The 16,019-nt window shown below is 36.5% G+C and overlaps 2 protein-coding genes and 1 non-coding gene across 6 annotated transcripts; 2 read left to right on the forward strand and 1 right to left on the reverse strand.

The window, feature by feature from the left end:
• Nucleotides 1-480: 480 nt before the first annotated feature.
• LOC126843293 (zinc finger protein 177-like) lies at nt 481-3,420 on the forward strand. 4 transcript variants are annotated; one of them, XR_007686404.1, is made up of 4 exons: nt 481-1,022; nt 1,142-1,244; nt 2,875-3,072; nt 3,163-3,420. XR_007686404.1 is itself a non-coding variant. In XM_050580712.1 (3 exons), exons 1-3 carry the CDS (start codon nt 2,420-2,422, stop codon nt 3,398-3,400), a joined length of 519 nt encoding a protein of 172 aa, XP_050436669.1. In that variant the 5' UTR covers nt 2,322-2,419; the 3' UTR covers nt 3,401-3,420. The 4 variants fall into 4 exon arrangements, 1 of the variants encoding a protein (XP_050436669.1); XR_007686405.1 differs by lacking the exon at nt 1,142-1,244 and having other exon boundaries at nt 484-1,022; XR_007686403.1 differs by having other exon boundaries at nt 485-1,244.
• Nucleotides 1,636-1,708, reverse strand: Trnar-acg (transfer RNA arginine (anticodon ACG)). Its single transcript has one exon. It is a non-coding gene; the product is annotated as a tRNA-Arg (tRNA).
• A 4,170-nt stretch (nt 3,421-7,590) lies between the features above and the next one.
• On the forward strand, nt 7,591-11,227 carry LOC126843008 (innexin inx2). Its single transcript, XM_050580302.1, has one exon. It carries the CDS (start codon nt 8,005-8,007, stop codon nt 9,082-9,084), a length of 1,080 nt encoding a protein of 359 aa, XP_050436259.1. The 5' UTR covers nt 7,591-8,004; the 3' UTR covers nt 9,085-11,227.
• The last annotated feature ends 4,792 nt before the right edge of the window (nt 11,228-16,019 follow it).

The raw sequence follows: 16,019 nt of genomic DNA on the forward strand, positions 1-16,019 counted from the left end.
AATAATAATTATTATTCATTTAAAAAACAACAATTTTAATCATAAAATCAAATGCATGTTTGTTTAATAAAATATATTTCCATGAAAAATATAAACTCATTATAAATAAATTATTTCACAGAGAACTTACCTAAATAAAAATACATTATTTTTTTATTAAACAACGTATCTAAATTTCAAAAAGTTGATTACTGTACTCTAATAAAGAAGTATTAAAGTGTCAGTTTTTGTATTTTATTAAAGAAACCTACTCAACTGCCGACTTGAAAAAATTTGCCTGGTATGGGTAGAATTTGTAAAATGTATAGAAAGAGTACGAGGAGACACATAGAAATATATTGTTACATTTTAATTATGTAGTTTTCACAAAACAAATTTATTTTGCCATATATGACAATATTTATTATCATCGCCAAATTATTTAAATTACCACCTCCAAAACAAATGAAAATTGTGTAGTTGTTTTCGCTAGAAAAACATTACTCGTTTACATATGTATTTTGTACTCTTCTGTGTTCACATGTGAAATCCACGAAGGTTATTATAATAATACCGTGTTGTGTATAAACGTGTACCTATAGTTATAATATTATATAGGTATAGGTAGATTATATTATAATTGTTTGATCGGCTTTACGCGAACTTGCTTTGGTGTCTTGTAATTTATCTGAAACCCGTCGCGAAGAAGAAGTATTCGCGACAGGGAGTCTTTCAAGTTCTAACCTTGAGATTGACCTATACGTTGGCCGACTGCACGGTGGTAGGTATATGAGTAACCATTACCTTTGTGGTAACTGGTAAGTGGTCGCTGTTGAACTGACGAAAACCGGTCGTGCGTTTCGACTTTTGTTTTTTCATCGATTCGATGGCGATTTTTTATTTTTATTTGATCAAACCGGATGATTCATACAAATTCATACACTGATTAATAAAATAGTGTACTCAGAAGAACACATTTTTCAAAATGATTCGCGTTTCGATCAAGGATGGGCCCTATCGCGATAGTATCGGTTAAAATAATTGTGAGTACACTACGTTCAAAGATTAAGAAAATTTCAGCATACCTATGTGTGTACTTATCGATAAATGTAAATCTGCTGTGGCCTGTGAAAAGCAGATTAATCGTCGGGATTGTTTGCAGAGCCCTATGACGCATGTAAGGAAACATTTTTGGAATTCGCACGATTTGCAACGTTCCTGTCGCGTACTCGTTATTTATTACACCGATCGTTTGTCCGTTGCCGGTAGGTATTTAAATTTATTTATTCTTTTAATACAAAAACAAAATGTTATCGTGCATTGGGTATTCCTTTAGGTCACGTTTACCGGTGTAATAAAATATAATGCCTTATTACGACATACGATATAAAATTGCAGTATAAATTTCTTAAGAACTCCAGTCAACGGTAAACGGTATTATTTTTTTAATTGTAAAGACCGTCAGAAGAATTGTCCTCTTTTGGCAGTCAACGATTTAATATTAGTCATTGGTTAAAAAAAAAACCCATCAGTTACAAACGGATAAGCGGGTGGTTTTTATCATATTCCTTTAGGAGGTGGTTGTGTATATGGGAAACGGGTGGGCGGGTAAAACGACGGGAAATGGGCGTCGAAAAACGCGCAAAAAGTTTCGGCCGACCCTGCCAGGATTCGAACCTGGAATCTTCTGATCCGTAGTCAGACGCGTTATCCGTTGCGCCACAGGGCCTCGATGTGGAAACGTGGCAAAACGACACTATATAAACGCGGTTGCGCCGTTCACGGATACCAGGTAACAATAACCGATACCAATTTAGGTTAGGTTAGGTTACCGATACCGATACCGGATTAAACTGCGGCCGGGTATGCTGTGTCGTGTATTATGAGTTATGACGTAATGGTTATAATAGCAACACATAACAATAGATCCTGTAAAGTACATAATTAAAACGTCTACACTCTACAGTTAACAATGTTTACTATTCAATACTATGGTCATAAATCGCAAGGAGGTTATATATCAGAGTCGAGTGGCTCCGTGTCGTGTTACCGGAAAACTGCATTCATCAGCTCTTTTGCATATTATGTGTATTTTTCCATCACGTCACAATAGCTTATGTGAATCCGTAAGATATTTTACCGTAAGAAATAATACATTGATCAATATACCATTTTGAAATGTATTGTTTTTCGTATTTACTATGCTGAGATGTATGACGTTTAACTACCAAATATGCTGCTAAACGTACATACATAGTTTATTATTTTATTATTGATAATAAATTCTACTCAGACTTCGCTAAAACAAACGGCAATTCTATTTCTAATATTGTGCGCATCGCTATAAAATTATTAGAGATTTGTTCTGAATAAAAATCACCATATTATGATTGGACTGCTCGAATTGGAATCACATTAGCTGTTATTGGAAATTCCAATCATGTTGTATAATTCATTGTTGTTACTTCGATTAAGACGTATAATATATTTAATCCTTCTGCGGAAGGAAGAGTGTTATTATAGGTAGCTGTTCTTATACGTATACACCAATAGGGATTTTAAGGATTTGTTTAAGACACCGAATAGTTGTTAAATAAAAAAATAATAATTGGGAATTATTCCGATTTTGATCATATTTTTTAGATGTATCATATATGCCCTAGACTAGTATCATCTGATAAATTATTAACTTTTTTAAAATTCAAATTTGTTTTATAATTGGGTTTTTTATAGTGCATTGGCAAGGAAATGTTGTTCATTAGATTGAAAAATAGGATTTTTTTTTTATAAATACATCACAATGAATAAATCCTAATCAAAATATTTGTGTTTATCATTACCTGATATAAATGTTCAGAATATCGTTATATTATTTGTTTTACTTGTTTTTTTAAGTTTTGTTGGATCAGACTACGGAACAACTAGAATTCAAAATAAGGAAACATCAGTTAGAAAACCAAACACCGTGGCTGTAATCAAACAGGAGGTCGATGAAATCGATAATGATTGTTTTTTTGTATCTGAGATGGAAATTAAAGAAAACCAAGATTTAGCAGTTATCAAGGACAAACGTGTGCATCCTCATTTCACTTAGTAAGAATTGTATAAAAATGGAAAATCTTTCATTAAAGATTGACTACTATTAAGTTATTATCGTAATATTTGTATTACTATTCTTTTTAGCAATACACTCAACAGTACTATGAAATATAATCAAATTCAAACTAAAGAAAAACCAACCAGATCAATTAAAAAATGCATTATGACACACTCAGCAGAGAAACCTTTTCCGTGTGATATATGCAAGAAGACATTTTTACACTCTGGAAATCTTAATAAGCACATAGTGACACATACTGGCGAGAGTTCAGTTTCAGTCATGCCTAAATATGTTCGGAAATCTAAACACTTCACGTCATGAAATAATTAAAAACGTCTGGAGGAACCCGTTCTGTTTTTTAGTTAATATGTATTTTTTTGTTGACGTTTTGCGATATGTGTTATGCAGTTGATCAATAAAAAACTTTTAGTTACTTTTATTAAACTCTATTTTCATCATTTTATTTTTATGACTTCCGCTCTCCACAAATTGTTTTCCATGGCAATTTGTTTTATTTACTTTACATGCCACAGTTTTATTAATATCAACTTGTATACATTTTCCGAATTAATCGTATTTTAGTTATAAAGACAGGTCGATTATTTTAAAATAATGAATTTGCTTATCAACTTTAATAAAAACTAGAATTTATTAATTATTTAAAAATAAAGTACTAACAGTATGTATGATAATCTGATATCATCAGTTGGATCTTTTGTAAAATTTAATATTTTATGTTTTTGCAGGCAATTCACAGTTTTAATGTAAATGAAAATACGAATTTAATAATTTAGTTTCATACTAAATTATTTATTTATTCAACCATTATTGTTCGAAAAGAATACCTTACAAAGAATTCTAGTACAGAGCGTTTTTAGCTTGTTTATCATAATTTGTAGTAGAAATAAGTTTATGTTTCTTTAGCCAACTTTTACATATTAATTAGAATTCAAAGTTCAATACTTTATAATGAAGTCTTGCTTTACCTGGCAGGTACGAGTGTATTATAATAATCGTATATTAATATTAACGACGGTAATAATTATTTATTATACTCATTGCAGCAATAAATGTATTATTACCTTTAGGCATTTATTGCTATTATAGGTATATGGTATATGTAAAAAAAATAATTATTTATCCTGTACAAGTAGGTCACTTTAAATACTTGTAAACGATACATTATTATAATATTCCAGGTAAATGGATGGGTGTTGTGAAACAATTATAAACGGATAAACCCATTAAACTATACAATATAATAATAATTTCATTTTCTGTGCATCGCATTTTTTATTCCAATAATTCTGTCTTATAATTGGTCGAAATCTTGCGAGGACTTATGGTGTTGAACTTTGTTGGTTGAAAAACTCATTGCTGCTCGTCGAGCCTTGACGGCGAGCCGTCGCGGCACGCACCGCGCGATGCAGCTGCGGGTCTCTGCCGGTCCACGGTAAACGTTACTACCGCACTACACCTGGGTCGTTCGTCGTTATGGGCGACCCGACCGGCAACAACGCCCCCTCCTCGTTGGCCGGCGAACACAAAAAAAAAAACATTACCCGGTACGCGTGTAACTCCGGTAGTAGTGGTAGTGACTAGTGGCCGCCGTCCGGGTCTCTCTCTCCGTTGTCGTGTCGGCCGCGCGGCCGTCCATTACGAGAAACTCGTTAACCTCGCAGACTCGCTTCTTGCACGTCGACGATAATTATTACAATTACAATTACAATTATTACAATCCCGACTCGGGAGACGCGCGGCAAAACGGTAGCCGCCGCGGCCGGTCAATACAGACACGGTAGTAGTGGGCGCTATAATAATATGTCGGAGACATATATACAATATGATATTATTAAAATGTGCCCAACCCCCGTTTTGGGTTGTCCGGCGATTTCGATCTGACACGTTTTACCACGACCGACGGCAGATACCCGGACGGGGTCGGGGCAGCAATAAAATTTCGATTAAAAAAAAAAATTTGTCTTTTTTTTTTTAACTTGGACGCGACGCTGAGAAAGTGAAAAAAATTGTGTGTTTACCAACCGAATCCAACAACGCGTACGTGCCCCCCTCCCCCCCCCCCGTGGGGTTGGGGGCCAAAACAGTGTTACGGTAATACTCTGTTATCATGTCATGGTCGGGCAACGGGCACGATCCAAAACGAAATTCGCCAAACTACAATAACAATATTGTGCACGCGGTATTGTGAAACGCTTATGGTTGCAAAAACCGTTTTGTTAACCGAAACCGTGGAAAAAGTTTACGCACACAAATCGGGCCAACGGCAAACCGTACATATGATATTTTCTAGGGTGGGTTTTCCTCGACTGAAGGATTGCACTGACTGCATTACATTTTTTTTTTTTTTTCGGCGTGAACACTTACAACGGTTTTCAACCGTTGACCTAACCTAACTGTCTAAATCCTTAGACCTAGGTTCGTTATGATGTTTCTGCTATTGATTTCTGCTAACTTTCACACTACCGATTGTTGCTAATTAAAACTATGTGTAACCACCACCACCACCACCACAGGTATGCCCCAATGTGTAAGTACACCTACCCCTTAAATGGAATGGAATAAAATCGATTATTATTCGTGGCAATGTGGAAAGAGAGAAATGTTTAAACGAGGCAAAATGATTTGTATGGGAACCCGAGAAGTAGAATAACAATGACGGTGTACAAATTTCCCACGCATAAATTTAATGACCGTCCGTACCGCTTTTATACAACAGCCGGGGCGAGATGAAGGTAAAAAATAAATACCTGTGTGCGTGCATCGTTTGTGTACGTTCAGACATATTATTATTGTCTTATATTGTCCCCGCGAGAAGTTTTAATACGAGAAATTGTGTTTTTCCCAAACCGATCTGTAATGAAGTTAAGTAGCTTGCAAGTTTGACAGACTACCAAAGTTAACATTTCACGTTTCAACCGCCAACAATAATGTGTACCTTTCCTCAACTCGACCATAACCACCACCGCGTTGTTACACTTGTTTAACGAAGCACTAATGAAGTATGTATGTAGTAGGCATTCAAAGTCAACCCTGACCTGACTTAACAAATAACACGGATGCAAAAAGTAGTACTGTACAATTCGTGTCGGGTGGCGTTAAGTACTATGTGGTTGATCTACAAGTGTACTATGATAAAAATAGCAAAAACATAGCGAGGAAAGGTCGAATCCGGTTGGGTTGGGGTTCGGTTAGTTTGAGTTGGGTCAGTTCAGGGAGGATTGCAAAATACAATGTATCTTTCCTCCTAATGGTGGTTTTAATAGATGTTTATCCGTGTTTTGAAAATCTGAAACACACACAAACACTTTATATTCGTATAAAACGTTGTAAAATTGATTTTTTTTTTAATTTTTAAACACTGGCGTGTATTATTGTTACCCGTCCGGACTAACCACGACCTATTTGACATTTGCTTTACAATAATACCGCGTTCACGGTTAAATTTTCTGTCCTTTCACGTCACCAATAATGTTTAGTGCTAATGAAATTGGCTCAATAGACGCACAAGGTTAGATGATCCGTTTTATTGTAATAAAAAAATGTGTTCATTTTTTTCACCATTTTCCAGGAAGGAATCATTGTCTCGATTGTCAATGTAATTATTATTGTTGTTTAAGCGCAATATTGTGGCCGAATATTTTCATTTTGTATCCGGCAATGCAAGTCTTTATCAAAATAAAAAAAAAAGATAACTACTTGATATTTTTAAAGATATTAATGATTTATTACAAAGGAACGCTGTCTATGTTATCTTACATATCGAATACAATGTACGCGCTGCATCATAATAATTCGTACAAGGGGTTGTCTTTGACGCAGACTAATTATAATTAGTATGTTGTGTAATTGAAAGAAAGAAAGAAAAACCGACCAATAATTGGGCGGAGTACCCGGGACAGGTCTTGGTGGATTCCGAGACAATGAAACGGGCACGACCGCAGTTCGTGGAGCACGGACGACTTTGAGAACCCATTTGGACGGCACGCTAGCGCCCGGTCGGTCGACCGCGCCAGTCGACACACACCGTGGCACCTTGTATTACTCGGCGGCGGCTGTACTACGGCCGCCGCCGAGACGACACGCCGAGCGTGGAATGCGCGTGCATAATATGTAACCCCGGCCATTTCCAAGACGCGCACAACCGGTTTGGGTTTTTTCTCCTCGAATGTTATATTATTTATTATTATTATTGTCGCAGCGCCGACGACGTCCGTCCGCCTCCCCCCACATCCCCGCCACCGCCGCCGCCGCCGCGGCCGTCTCGTTCCGTTGGTTACGACGACGACGACGTCTTTACAGCGACGCGCGTGCAACGCGTACGGGACACGCACACGAGTAGCCACCGCCGTTGGCCGTTGCGCACGCGCAGAACCGTCGTCGGCGAATGCACACACCGCGCACCGACTCCATTGACCCGAGGTAGTGAGAACCCCCACTACCCCGCCCCACTACTGCCGCTGGCCGTGCGGACGCGACCGCCGCCGCGTTCGTGCCACACAGTTCATTCCACGAGAGACTGCCACGAACGGCGTACGTCCGCGTTGTTCCATGTATTTGTGCGTTCCGTCCGTACCCGCCGCCGCCGCCGCCGCCCGCGAGAGCCGTGCGTGTACAGTTAACCGCCATCGTTGCGCGCCGCTTCCCCTCCAAACGACAAATGACGCTCGCCGCTCATACGCCATCGGGGTAACATTGTTCCAAAACGCACATACCGATTTTCGTACTCGAGTGTAACCGTTTTTTATACGTTTTCTATTTTTTTTTTTTAAAATTCAATTTTACCGAACCTAGGTGATTTTTTTTGTGTCGCGCGTGTTTGTGTGTGGTGTGTGTTTGCCCGCGCCCCCGTCGTGGGTCCGAAGTCCATTGTGAGATAAAATCGAGACGAGCGTGTCGGCACCGCCATGTTTGACGTGTTCGGCTCCGTCAAGGGGCTGTTGAAGATCGACAACATATGCATAGACAACAACATATTCCGGTTGCACTACAAGGCGACCGTCATCATCCTGGTAGCGTTCTCGCTGCTGGTCACCTCCCGGCAGTACATCGGCGACCCCATCGACTGCATCGTCGACGACGTACCCCTGAACGTGATGGACACGTACTGTTGGATATACTCGACGTTCACCGTGCCCAACCGGGTGGCCGGCCGCATCGGCAAGGACGTCGTCCAGCCGGGCATAGCGTCGCATGTGGACGGCGAGGACGAGGTCAAGTACCACAAGTACTACCAGTGGGTGTGCTTCGTGTTGTTCTTCCAGGCCATGTTCTTCTACCTGCCGAGGTACATGTGGAAGACGTGGGAGGGCGGCCGGATCAAGATGTTGGTGCTGGACCTCAACTGTCCGATCATCAGCGAAGAGTGCAAGACTGATCGCAAGAAGCTGTTGATCGACTACTTCGCCACCAACCTGCACACGCAGAACTTCTACGCCATCCGCTTCTTCCTGTGCGAGTTCCTCAACTTTGTCAACGTCATCGCCCAGATATTCTTCATGGACTACTTCCTCGACGGCGAGTTCAGCACGTACGGCTCCGACGTGTTGCGCTTCACCGAGATGGAACCCGAAGACCGGGCAGACCCGATGGCCAGGGTGTTCCCGAAAGTTACCAAGTGCACATTCCACAAATACGGTCCGTCCGGATCGATCCAGAAATTAGACGGCCTCTGCGTGTTGCCGCTGAACATTGTCAACGAAAAGATCTACGTGTTCCTGTGGTTCTGGTTCTTGTTTGTCGCCGTACTCAGCGGCCTCAACTTGGTGTACCGCACTGCCGTCGTAGTCATGCCCAAGTTCCGATTGTTGCTGTTGAGAGCCCGATCGCGTCTGGCGCCCCAAGACGAGGTGGAGACCATCACCAAAAAATGCCAGATCGGCGACTGGTTCGTCCTATACCAGTTGGGCAAAAACATTGACCCGTTGATCTTTAAAGAACTCGTGTCGGACTTGGCCAAGAAATTGGACGGTAAGGAGAGCGTGTAAATGTGACTCGATGAAACAACAACCAATTGTATTTAAGTACTCAAATTTAAAAACCAACAAATTGTTAGCTTAGGAAAACACGGTTCAGAGAAAATGAATAAGCAATAATTTAGACAATTTTTTTTTTTTTTTTTATTTCAAAATATGTTATCTTACCCCTACGTCTCCTTTTTGGCACTATTTATTATTATATATATATAAATATATATATATTGATTTTTTTTCTCCCTGATTTAACTTCCGTTCTGGAGACTGTGGGTATTGTGCGGTTTAAACGGAAAAAGAAAATGTGTTCACGATTAACCTATCGCCGGATTTTTAAATTACTATTGACAGTTCGAAGCCTAATATTCCACGATTTATATGATTTTTTTTTTTTTTTATCATTATTATTATTATTATTATTAATTTATTATTATTATTTTTTTTTTTTTATTTAAACATTTAAAATGTACAAAAGAAAAAAAATCGTTGGTCTCATTTTTCTGTATATAAATGAAAAAGAAAAAAAAACAGATTACTGCTCAGCCATCTACTCCGTTCTAGGGAAGTGGCGTGTTAAGTCTTTATTTTGTTACATATACTATCGGATGGTGTTGAAATTTGACCATTTTTTTTTTTTTTTTTTTGGTAATTATATTAAGGCGCAGTGTGGTTTCTTCCCTAGAAACTACCCTCGAAATTAACCGATTAACCGTAATTTTGTACGCTACTTTTTCATATAATATATAATTTACTTTTTAAGTAGGTATGCTTACTTTTGTACATGTGAACGAAAACGGCTCTTTTTTTTAAATTTTTTTATTAAATTATTTAATCGGTATTGACAGTGTAAAGGGGGCCGCTGAGATGCATTCGAGCACAAACCCGTTGCCGATTATTTAATTTGCCACCGTTGTTTACGATTATACTTTAGAGCAGCTTTAGTATTAATATGAATTATTAATATTACTACTTTTTACAATTAAAATAATGTAGTTATGTTTTCCCGTGTCTTCCATTTCATGCAAACAATGTGTTCAGAAAAAAATAAACAATTATATCGTTAAAACATTCCACGCGTTATGGACTTAATAATAATAATAATGAATATTATAAGTATATTACGCTCGTCGAGATTAAGAAATTCCTAAATTAAATTAATCGTATAAAACCGAATTTCGCACAAACTAAGTACAATTTTTTTTTTTTTATAAAAATCTTGTTCTATTCTAAAACAATTTTGTGTATATATATTATATTATATACGTCATTAAAATAAAATAAATTAATTTTCGGGCCTTGTGAATGTAATTTATGAAATTAATTTCTGTAAACATAAACATGAAACATATATGTGATGCTAATTAGCTGTAATAATTATTAATTTTTAGATTTAGTTTTAATACTGATTTTTTTTTTTTTTTTTGTCTTAGGTATTTAAGATTATAATTATTATCAATTTATATATATATATAGATATATATATTATTATTTAAATATGTCATGTACACCTATATATTATGATGACGGTGACAAAGAAAATTCCATAAGTGCCTTTTTGTACTATATACATAATATATTATATTATATGTGTATGTATACAATTTATTATATTATTTTCTTGATGTACTCGCGCACATATCGACGAATTATTTTTTTTTATATATGTAAGCTCAAAATCATTTTATTCAACATTCCATTTTTTTATATACATACATACATACATATTAAGTAACTACGTCCACTCGGTGTACGACAACGGTGTCATGTGTGTGTGTGTGTGTGTGGTCTTAACAAGTGCACACGCGACATTGATGATAATAATAATATGTCAATTAAGCCCAAATTGACTGCCAATATAAGACTATTTATATTAGTAGAGAAATAAATAATATACTCTTGTTACGTTCGAGACAATAAAAATAAAAGATTTTTTTTTTTTTGTATATGCAAGTCTGGTGTTTTTTTTTTTTATTTCTTACGACAAACGAATCGCAAAGAATAGGTTTTTTGCGTACGGAGGAACATGTGTATCGTTACACAAAGTGGATGGTAAAAATATGTTTTCCTCTTACCTGAGGTATATATGTATTTTTTTAATATAAATTTTGTATATGTATTTACACCTAATAATAAAGTGAAAATCAACTGTTTGATATAATTTTTATTTTTATTTTTTTTTAACTTGTCTTCTTAGACAAGTATATAATATACAACCTATCGCAGTAGTTAGTAACAACTTTGACGATTGTTGTGTGTGTTTGTCGAAAATTAGTAAGCACAAGACATTGAAATGTCATCTCGGTGTGGTAACAGATAACATAATATGATGTGGTGTAAAAAAAAAAAAAGGTTTCAAAAATGTAAAGTGTGTTGGGTAAGTAGGTTGGCAGTTGACTAATAACTAAAGAATGTTGTCAGGTTGAACGGTATTATTTCTGATAGTACCTAGTGTTAGTCATCGTCGTCGGTGAAGGGGGAACTCGTTCATAATATAGCTGCAATTATTACATTTGACCTTAAACAATTTACACATGTAAATATTGCACCATTTTTGTATTGATTTTAATCGTTTTGATTTAAGTCTTTGGAAAAGAAAAAAAAAGCTCCGGTCACCATACGGACAACGATGGCTGAAAATGATTATATTTTGTAAGCGTCAACGATTGTGATCCCGTCAAAAAAACATGTGGGTAGGTTTGTATTTTTTTTTCAGAGTATACATAAAGCCAAAAGTACCATACAATTTGTCGGGTTTTTGTAATATTCTCCAAAGCGTTCAGAAAAAAAAAACTACTTCAAGCCTTTGTTTTAATGAAAGGCCAACGAACGGTAATTGACGACTAACAGCCGTGTAAACAAAACCGTGGGAATGAGTTATTTTTTATTGATTTAGTTTTAATATAAAATTGAAAAAAAAAATGCTGCAATTGCAATTAAACATTTTAATAGACGGTTTTCATTATAACCCTCGATAATTGTATTTGTAATTAGTACTAGGTATTTAAAAAAAAAAACAAGTTCATGTTGAATGAATGTGTGCTTTTTTAGGTAGTACCTAGATCAGTGATTTTAAAATCATAATCTGTAATCTAAGTAGTATGTTCTATTATTTTTTTTCAATTGTCGGTAAACAAAGATGTACTCTTTCCAAGTTTTTCCTTAAAAGTAAATGGTGTCCGATGTGCTTATACGGTTTTAAGGACTGTAAATTAAAAAAAAAACCAAGTTTAATATGGTTAAACTGTTTCGTGGGTCCAAACAAATAAAACTTATAATAATATACCATTACATTACTATTAAAAACAAAAATACATGTTTTTTATCGCCTAGAAGCCTATATTTTTATCGACATATATTTTCTATACTAGCGGTTTTATCGTTTTTAGTTAATTCTTTAATAATGGGCTATTTGCAAATTAATTAATTAATATACACATAAATAATTGACAAATGTGCTGGTTTTTTTTTTTGTTTAAATGTCATTAATTCAAATAGTGGTCTGTCGTATCTCTTTGTAACTTATTTAAAACCAAATGACTCTTGCGATTTTGTTTGTGAATTCAAGATGTGTAAAATTAATTAATTATAGTCATTGGTTTTTCTCCCCAGTCGGCGGTTGACCTAATAATTATTGTGAACGAGCCCAGAAAATGATATTTATATATTTTCATTGTTCGCTTTTCTCTCTTGGCCACACACACACACACGGAAGCTGACCAATACAAACGATCCATCCAGTGCGTTCATTTTTTGAGGGACACCGTCTTATTTGTTGTGGAAAAAAAAAAAACGTTGTTCCGGTCAATTCAATATAATAATGTTATAATAATATCATTACACTCTTACCTTCTCTCGGTTTCTTTCCTGTCGCTCGCAGTCAAGGTCCGTCCGCGTAGGACAGAGGTAACAATGATGTATAATTACACCTATATTATATTTATGTTATTATAATGCGCAATGCACTTTTGCCGTGTAAGATGGTCGGCCTTAAAATTCGTTCCAGTGAAGAAAACCGTCTACTACAAAAAAATCCATTCACCGTCGTCGATGTGATGTGTGTATTATATTTTTTCGGCCAATGTATGTATCCAAAAACCAAAACTGTTGCAGCTCAATCGCCTGAACCTTTTGTTTTTCACAAAACGGGTGAAAACACCATATTAGGTAGGTAGGTAGTAACACATCGGCTATTGCTGCTGGTCGTCACAGAAAGTCATCAAACTTGTGTACAGAGAAATATGGAGAGAGAGAGAGAGAGAGAGGACACTGTGATGCGCGGCTATCCTTTTTATGGAAACTACTATACAAGCCGTAGCCGTGTGGCGGAGACCCGTGCACATAATATGCGTAGGTAAGCTGCTTCTCTATCTCTCTCTCCTTCCTTTCTTTTCAAAGATGATTTTTTTTTCCAAACCGGTTCGGTTCTGTGTGTGTGTGTACCTATGCATGTTCCGTATGTATGTATGCACGCACGCACATATTATATTATTATATTATTATCTGCGGTAGAGAAGGACGAAATACACAATATATACTTATACCGAGCGAGGGAAAGAATGAGATACACGCATAATGAGAAGAATCCTGTCCAGACGAATGAACCTGCGCTGCGGTCTTGTGTGGGATATTTTCTTTTTGACTTCTTTATCGTTACAGTCGGTCTCTCCAAGTAAGACTTTGTGTGTCTTTGGAAATTCCTACGCGTTTTTTTTCACTGAAACGGACACGCTGAGACTGTGACGGCTTCATTTCGGGGCTGTTTGGTGTCTAATTTAATTTTTATACCCGAGACGTACACACGTTGTGGGTCCTTCCGCGGTTGTGCCTCTCGGTGCAACCCGAGATTTTTGTATATTTTGTTTGTTACAACGGCGGCATATGGTGTGCACACAGGTAGGAGGTGTAGTTGTTTTGGCCATGTGTTTCCCAGGGATACTTAGCACCGCGGGGTCACGTGCAGGTACACGCGGAATTGTGGGTCACGGTAAACGCTGACGACACAGATCACAGATATGCTCTGTCGAAATGAATCCTCCGGGGTAGAAGGATAAATCAGTGCCGAAAATATCACGAGGGATGGTTATTGATATTTGTGCATTTGCAGCAGAGTAGAGGGGGATTCTCAAAAACACCTTTAAAAACCCACACGGGAGGAGAGAAGCCTTGTCTGGAAGAAAGGATGGTCCGAGCCAATTCAAAACGTACCCCTCTTTTCTACTTTTTCGTTGTGGCAAGTTTAATGTTTAGCGACATTTTTTTACAGTTTAGATCATAACTCGAGATTTAAAAAACATTTTTAATTGATTTATATAAACCTTTGGTTTACTTAATAATTATTTTTTTTTAATGCTTTTTTTTAGGATTTAAACATTTTATTTTCGGCAAAACGGTCCTTGTCCGGAAGTAGACAATTATTTTGAAAAAAATTTAAAATAAAATAAAAGTACAGTATTTTTTTTCTTCTATTGCCTTTATTTAAGTCTGTAAAAATATCACAAAATTAGTTAATTTGTAATATTTGTTTTGTTTAATTTTTCTACATATATTTCATCATATTGTTGACAACAATTTTATGATGACTGGTTATCATAACTGTAGTTTGATAAGATTTTGGAGGGAAATTGTATCACAAAGTCACATTGTAATGAAGATGGGAAAGAGATAAATACATTTTACTAAAATTTAAATTATTTATAATTTTAATAGAACGTGTGGCACAAGATATTTCTAAATTAAATATTATTAAATATAATTTTTTTTAGTATAAATTGTTCAAAAAAAAGTCCATTTTGGAAAAAAATATTTAATTACCCATTACTATTACTATGGGAAAAGGAGCCGTTTTGGAATGTAATAATGTTAATCCAATCATCTTTTTCTTTGGGAAAAGAGCGTTTTGCATAAGAATTACTTCACTATTCGACTCCCGTACAGTTTACTATAAGAATCAACGTACAACTCAATTTTCATAGAAATGGAAAAAGTACGTTTTGGATTGAAGCCAACCTCTGTGATTTTCCGAATTAATGTGAGCTTTTTCGTCCCGTTCGCAGTGATAATACAACGAAAAAAAAAAATAACCGTATACACACAGTACTATTGTCACTCGGGTATAATAAACCTATCACGCCACCGGTCTATGCTATGATTATTATTATTATCGGGACGAGCCGACTGGAACGAAAAACGCGTTGGTGGAAGCCGTTGCCGGCGGATGTCAAAACCGGTCGTCCATTCATGAACACATTTGAGCCGAGACAAGTAGAAAATGTGTGTCTTGCACTGTATACATTGTGCTTTGCTGAACAATTAAAATTCGATTTTTTTTTTTCTACATTATTATCACATCTCGTGTTCGAACCGTCTGGGCACAGGCACATGATGTATAATTGTCCGTTTATACCTAATACGATGGTGTGCCGCAATACCGTATCAGCGCACCGTTTGCACATTGACCGTCACACGCGGGCAACTGATACGCCTACACACACATAGAATTCCACAAAACACTATGGCACAGTGTATAATATGCCTACGCCGGAGTTTTTGTCAAAACAAGATAGGAGGATGATGATCTATCTTCCACGCCAATCCCCCGTGTGTCTGATGACCAGCATTTCGTTCGGTTCTTTTTCGGCGAGTGTTGTATCCGAAGATCAACCCTATTCATCTTGAAACCGCAGTCGAGTGGTTTCAAGTTTTAACTGTACACATGTCCCAAAGCCGTGGGACTATTTAAAAACCAAAAAAAAAGTAGGTACAGCTGCGTGTAGCGATGTAAAAAATGATCAGTATGATTATCTCGCCGGCTATGTGATGTGTGTATAATTTGTAATAATTATTAAATGCATATTATAACGTTGTAACTATCTGCATTTAAGTGTTATTATTATTATTTTTTTTTTTTTGCTCGAAGATTGGATTATTGAATCTTCGAGAAACCCGATAAC

This window comes from Adelges cooleyi, unplaced genomic scaffold, assembly GCF_023614345.1.
Source record: "Adelges cooleyi isolate 19-005CV unplaced genomic scaffold, UGA_ACOO_1.1 ACOO_flye_CR_arks_rails_tigmint_CR_PRNA_574, whole genome shotgun sequence".
Lineage (NCBI taxonomy): Eukaryota > Metazoa > Arthropoda > Insecta > Hemiptera > Adelgidae > Adelges > Adelges cooleyi.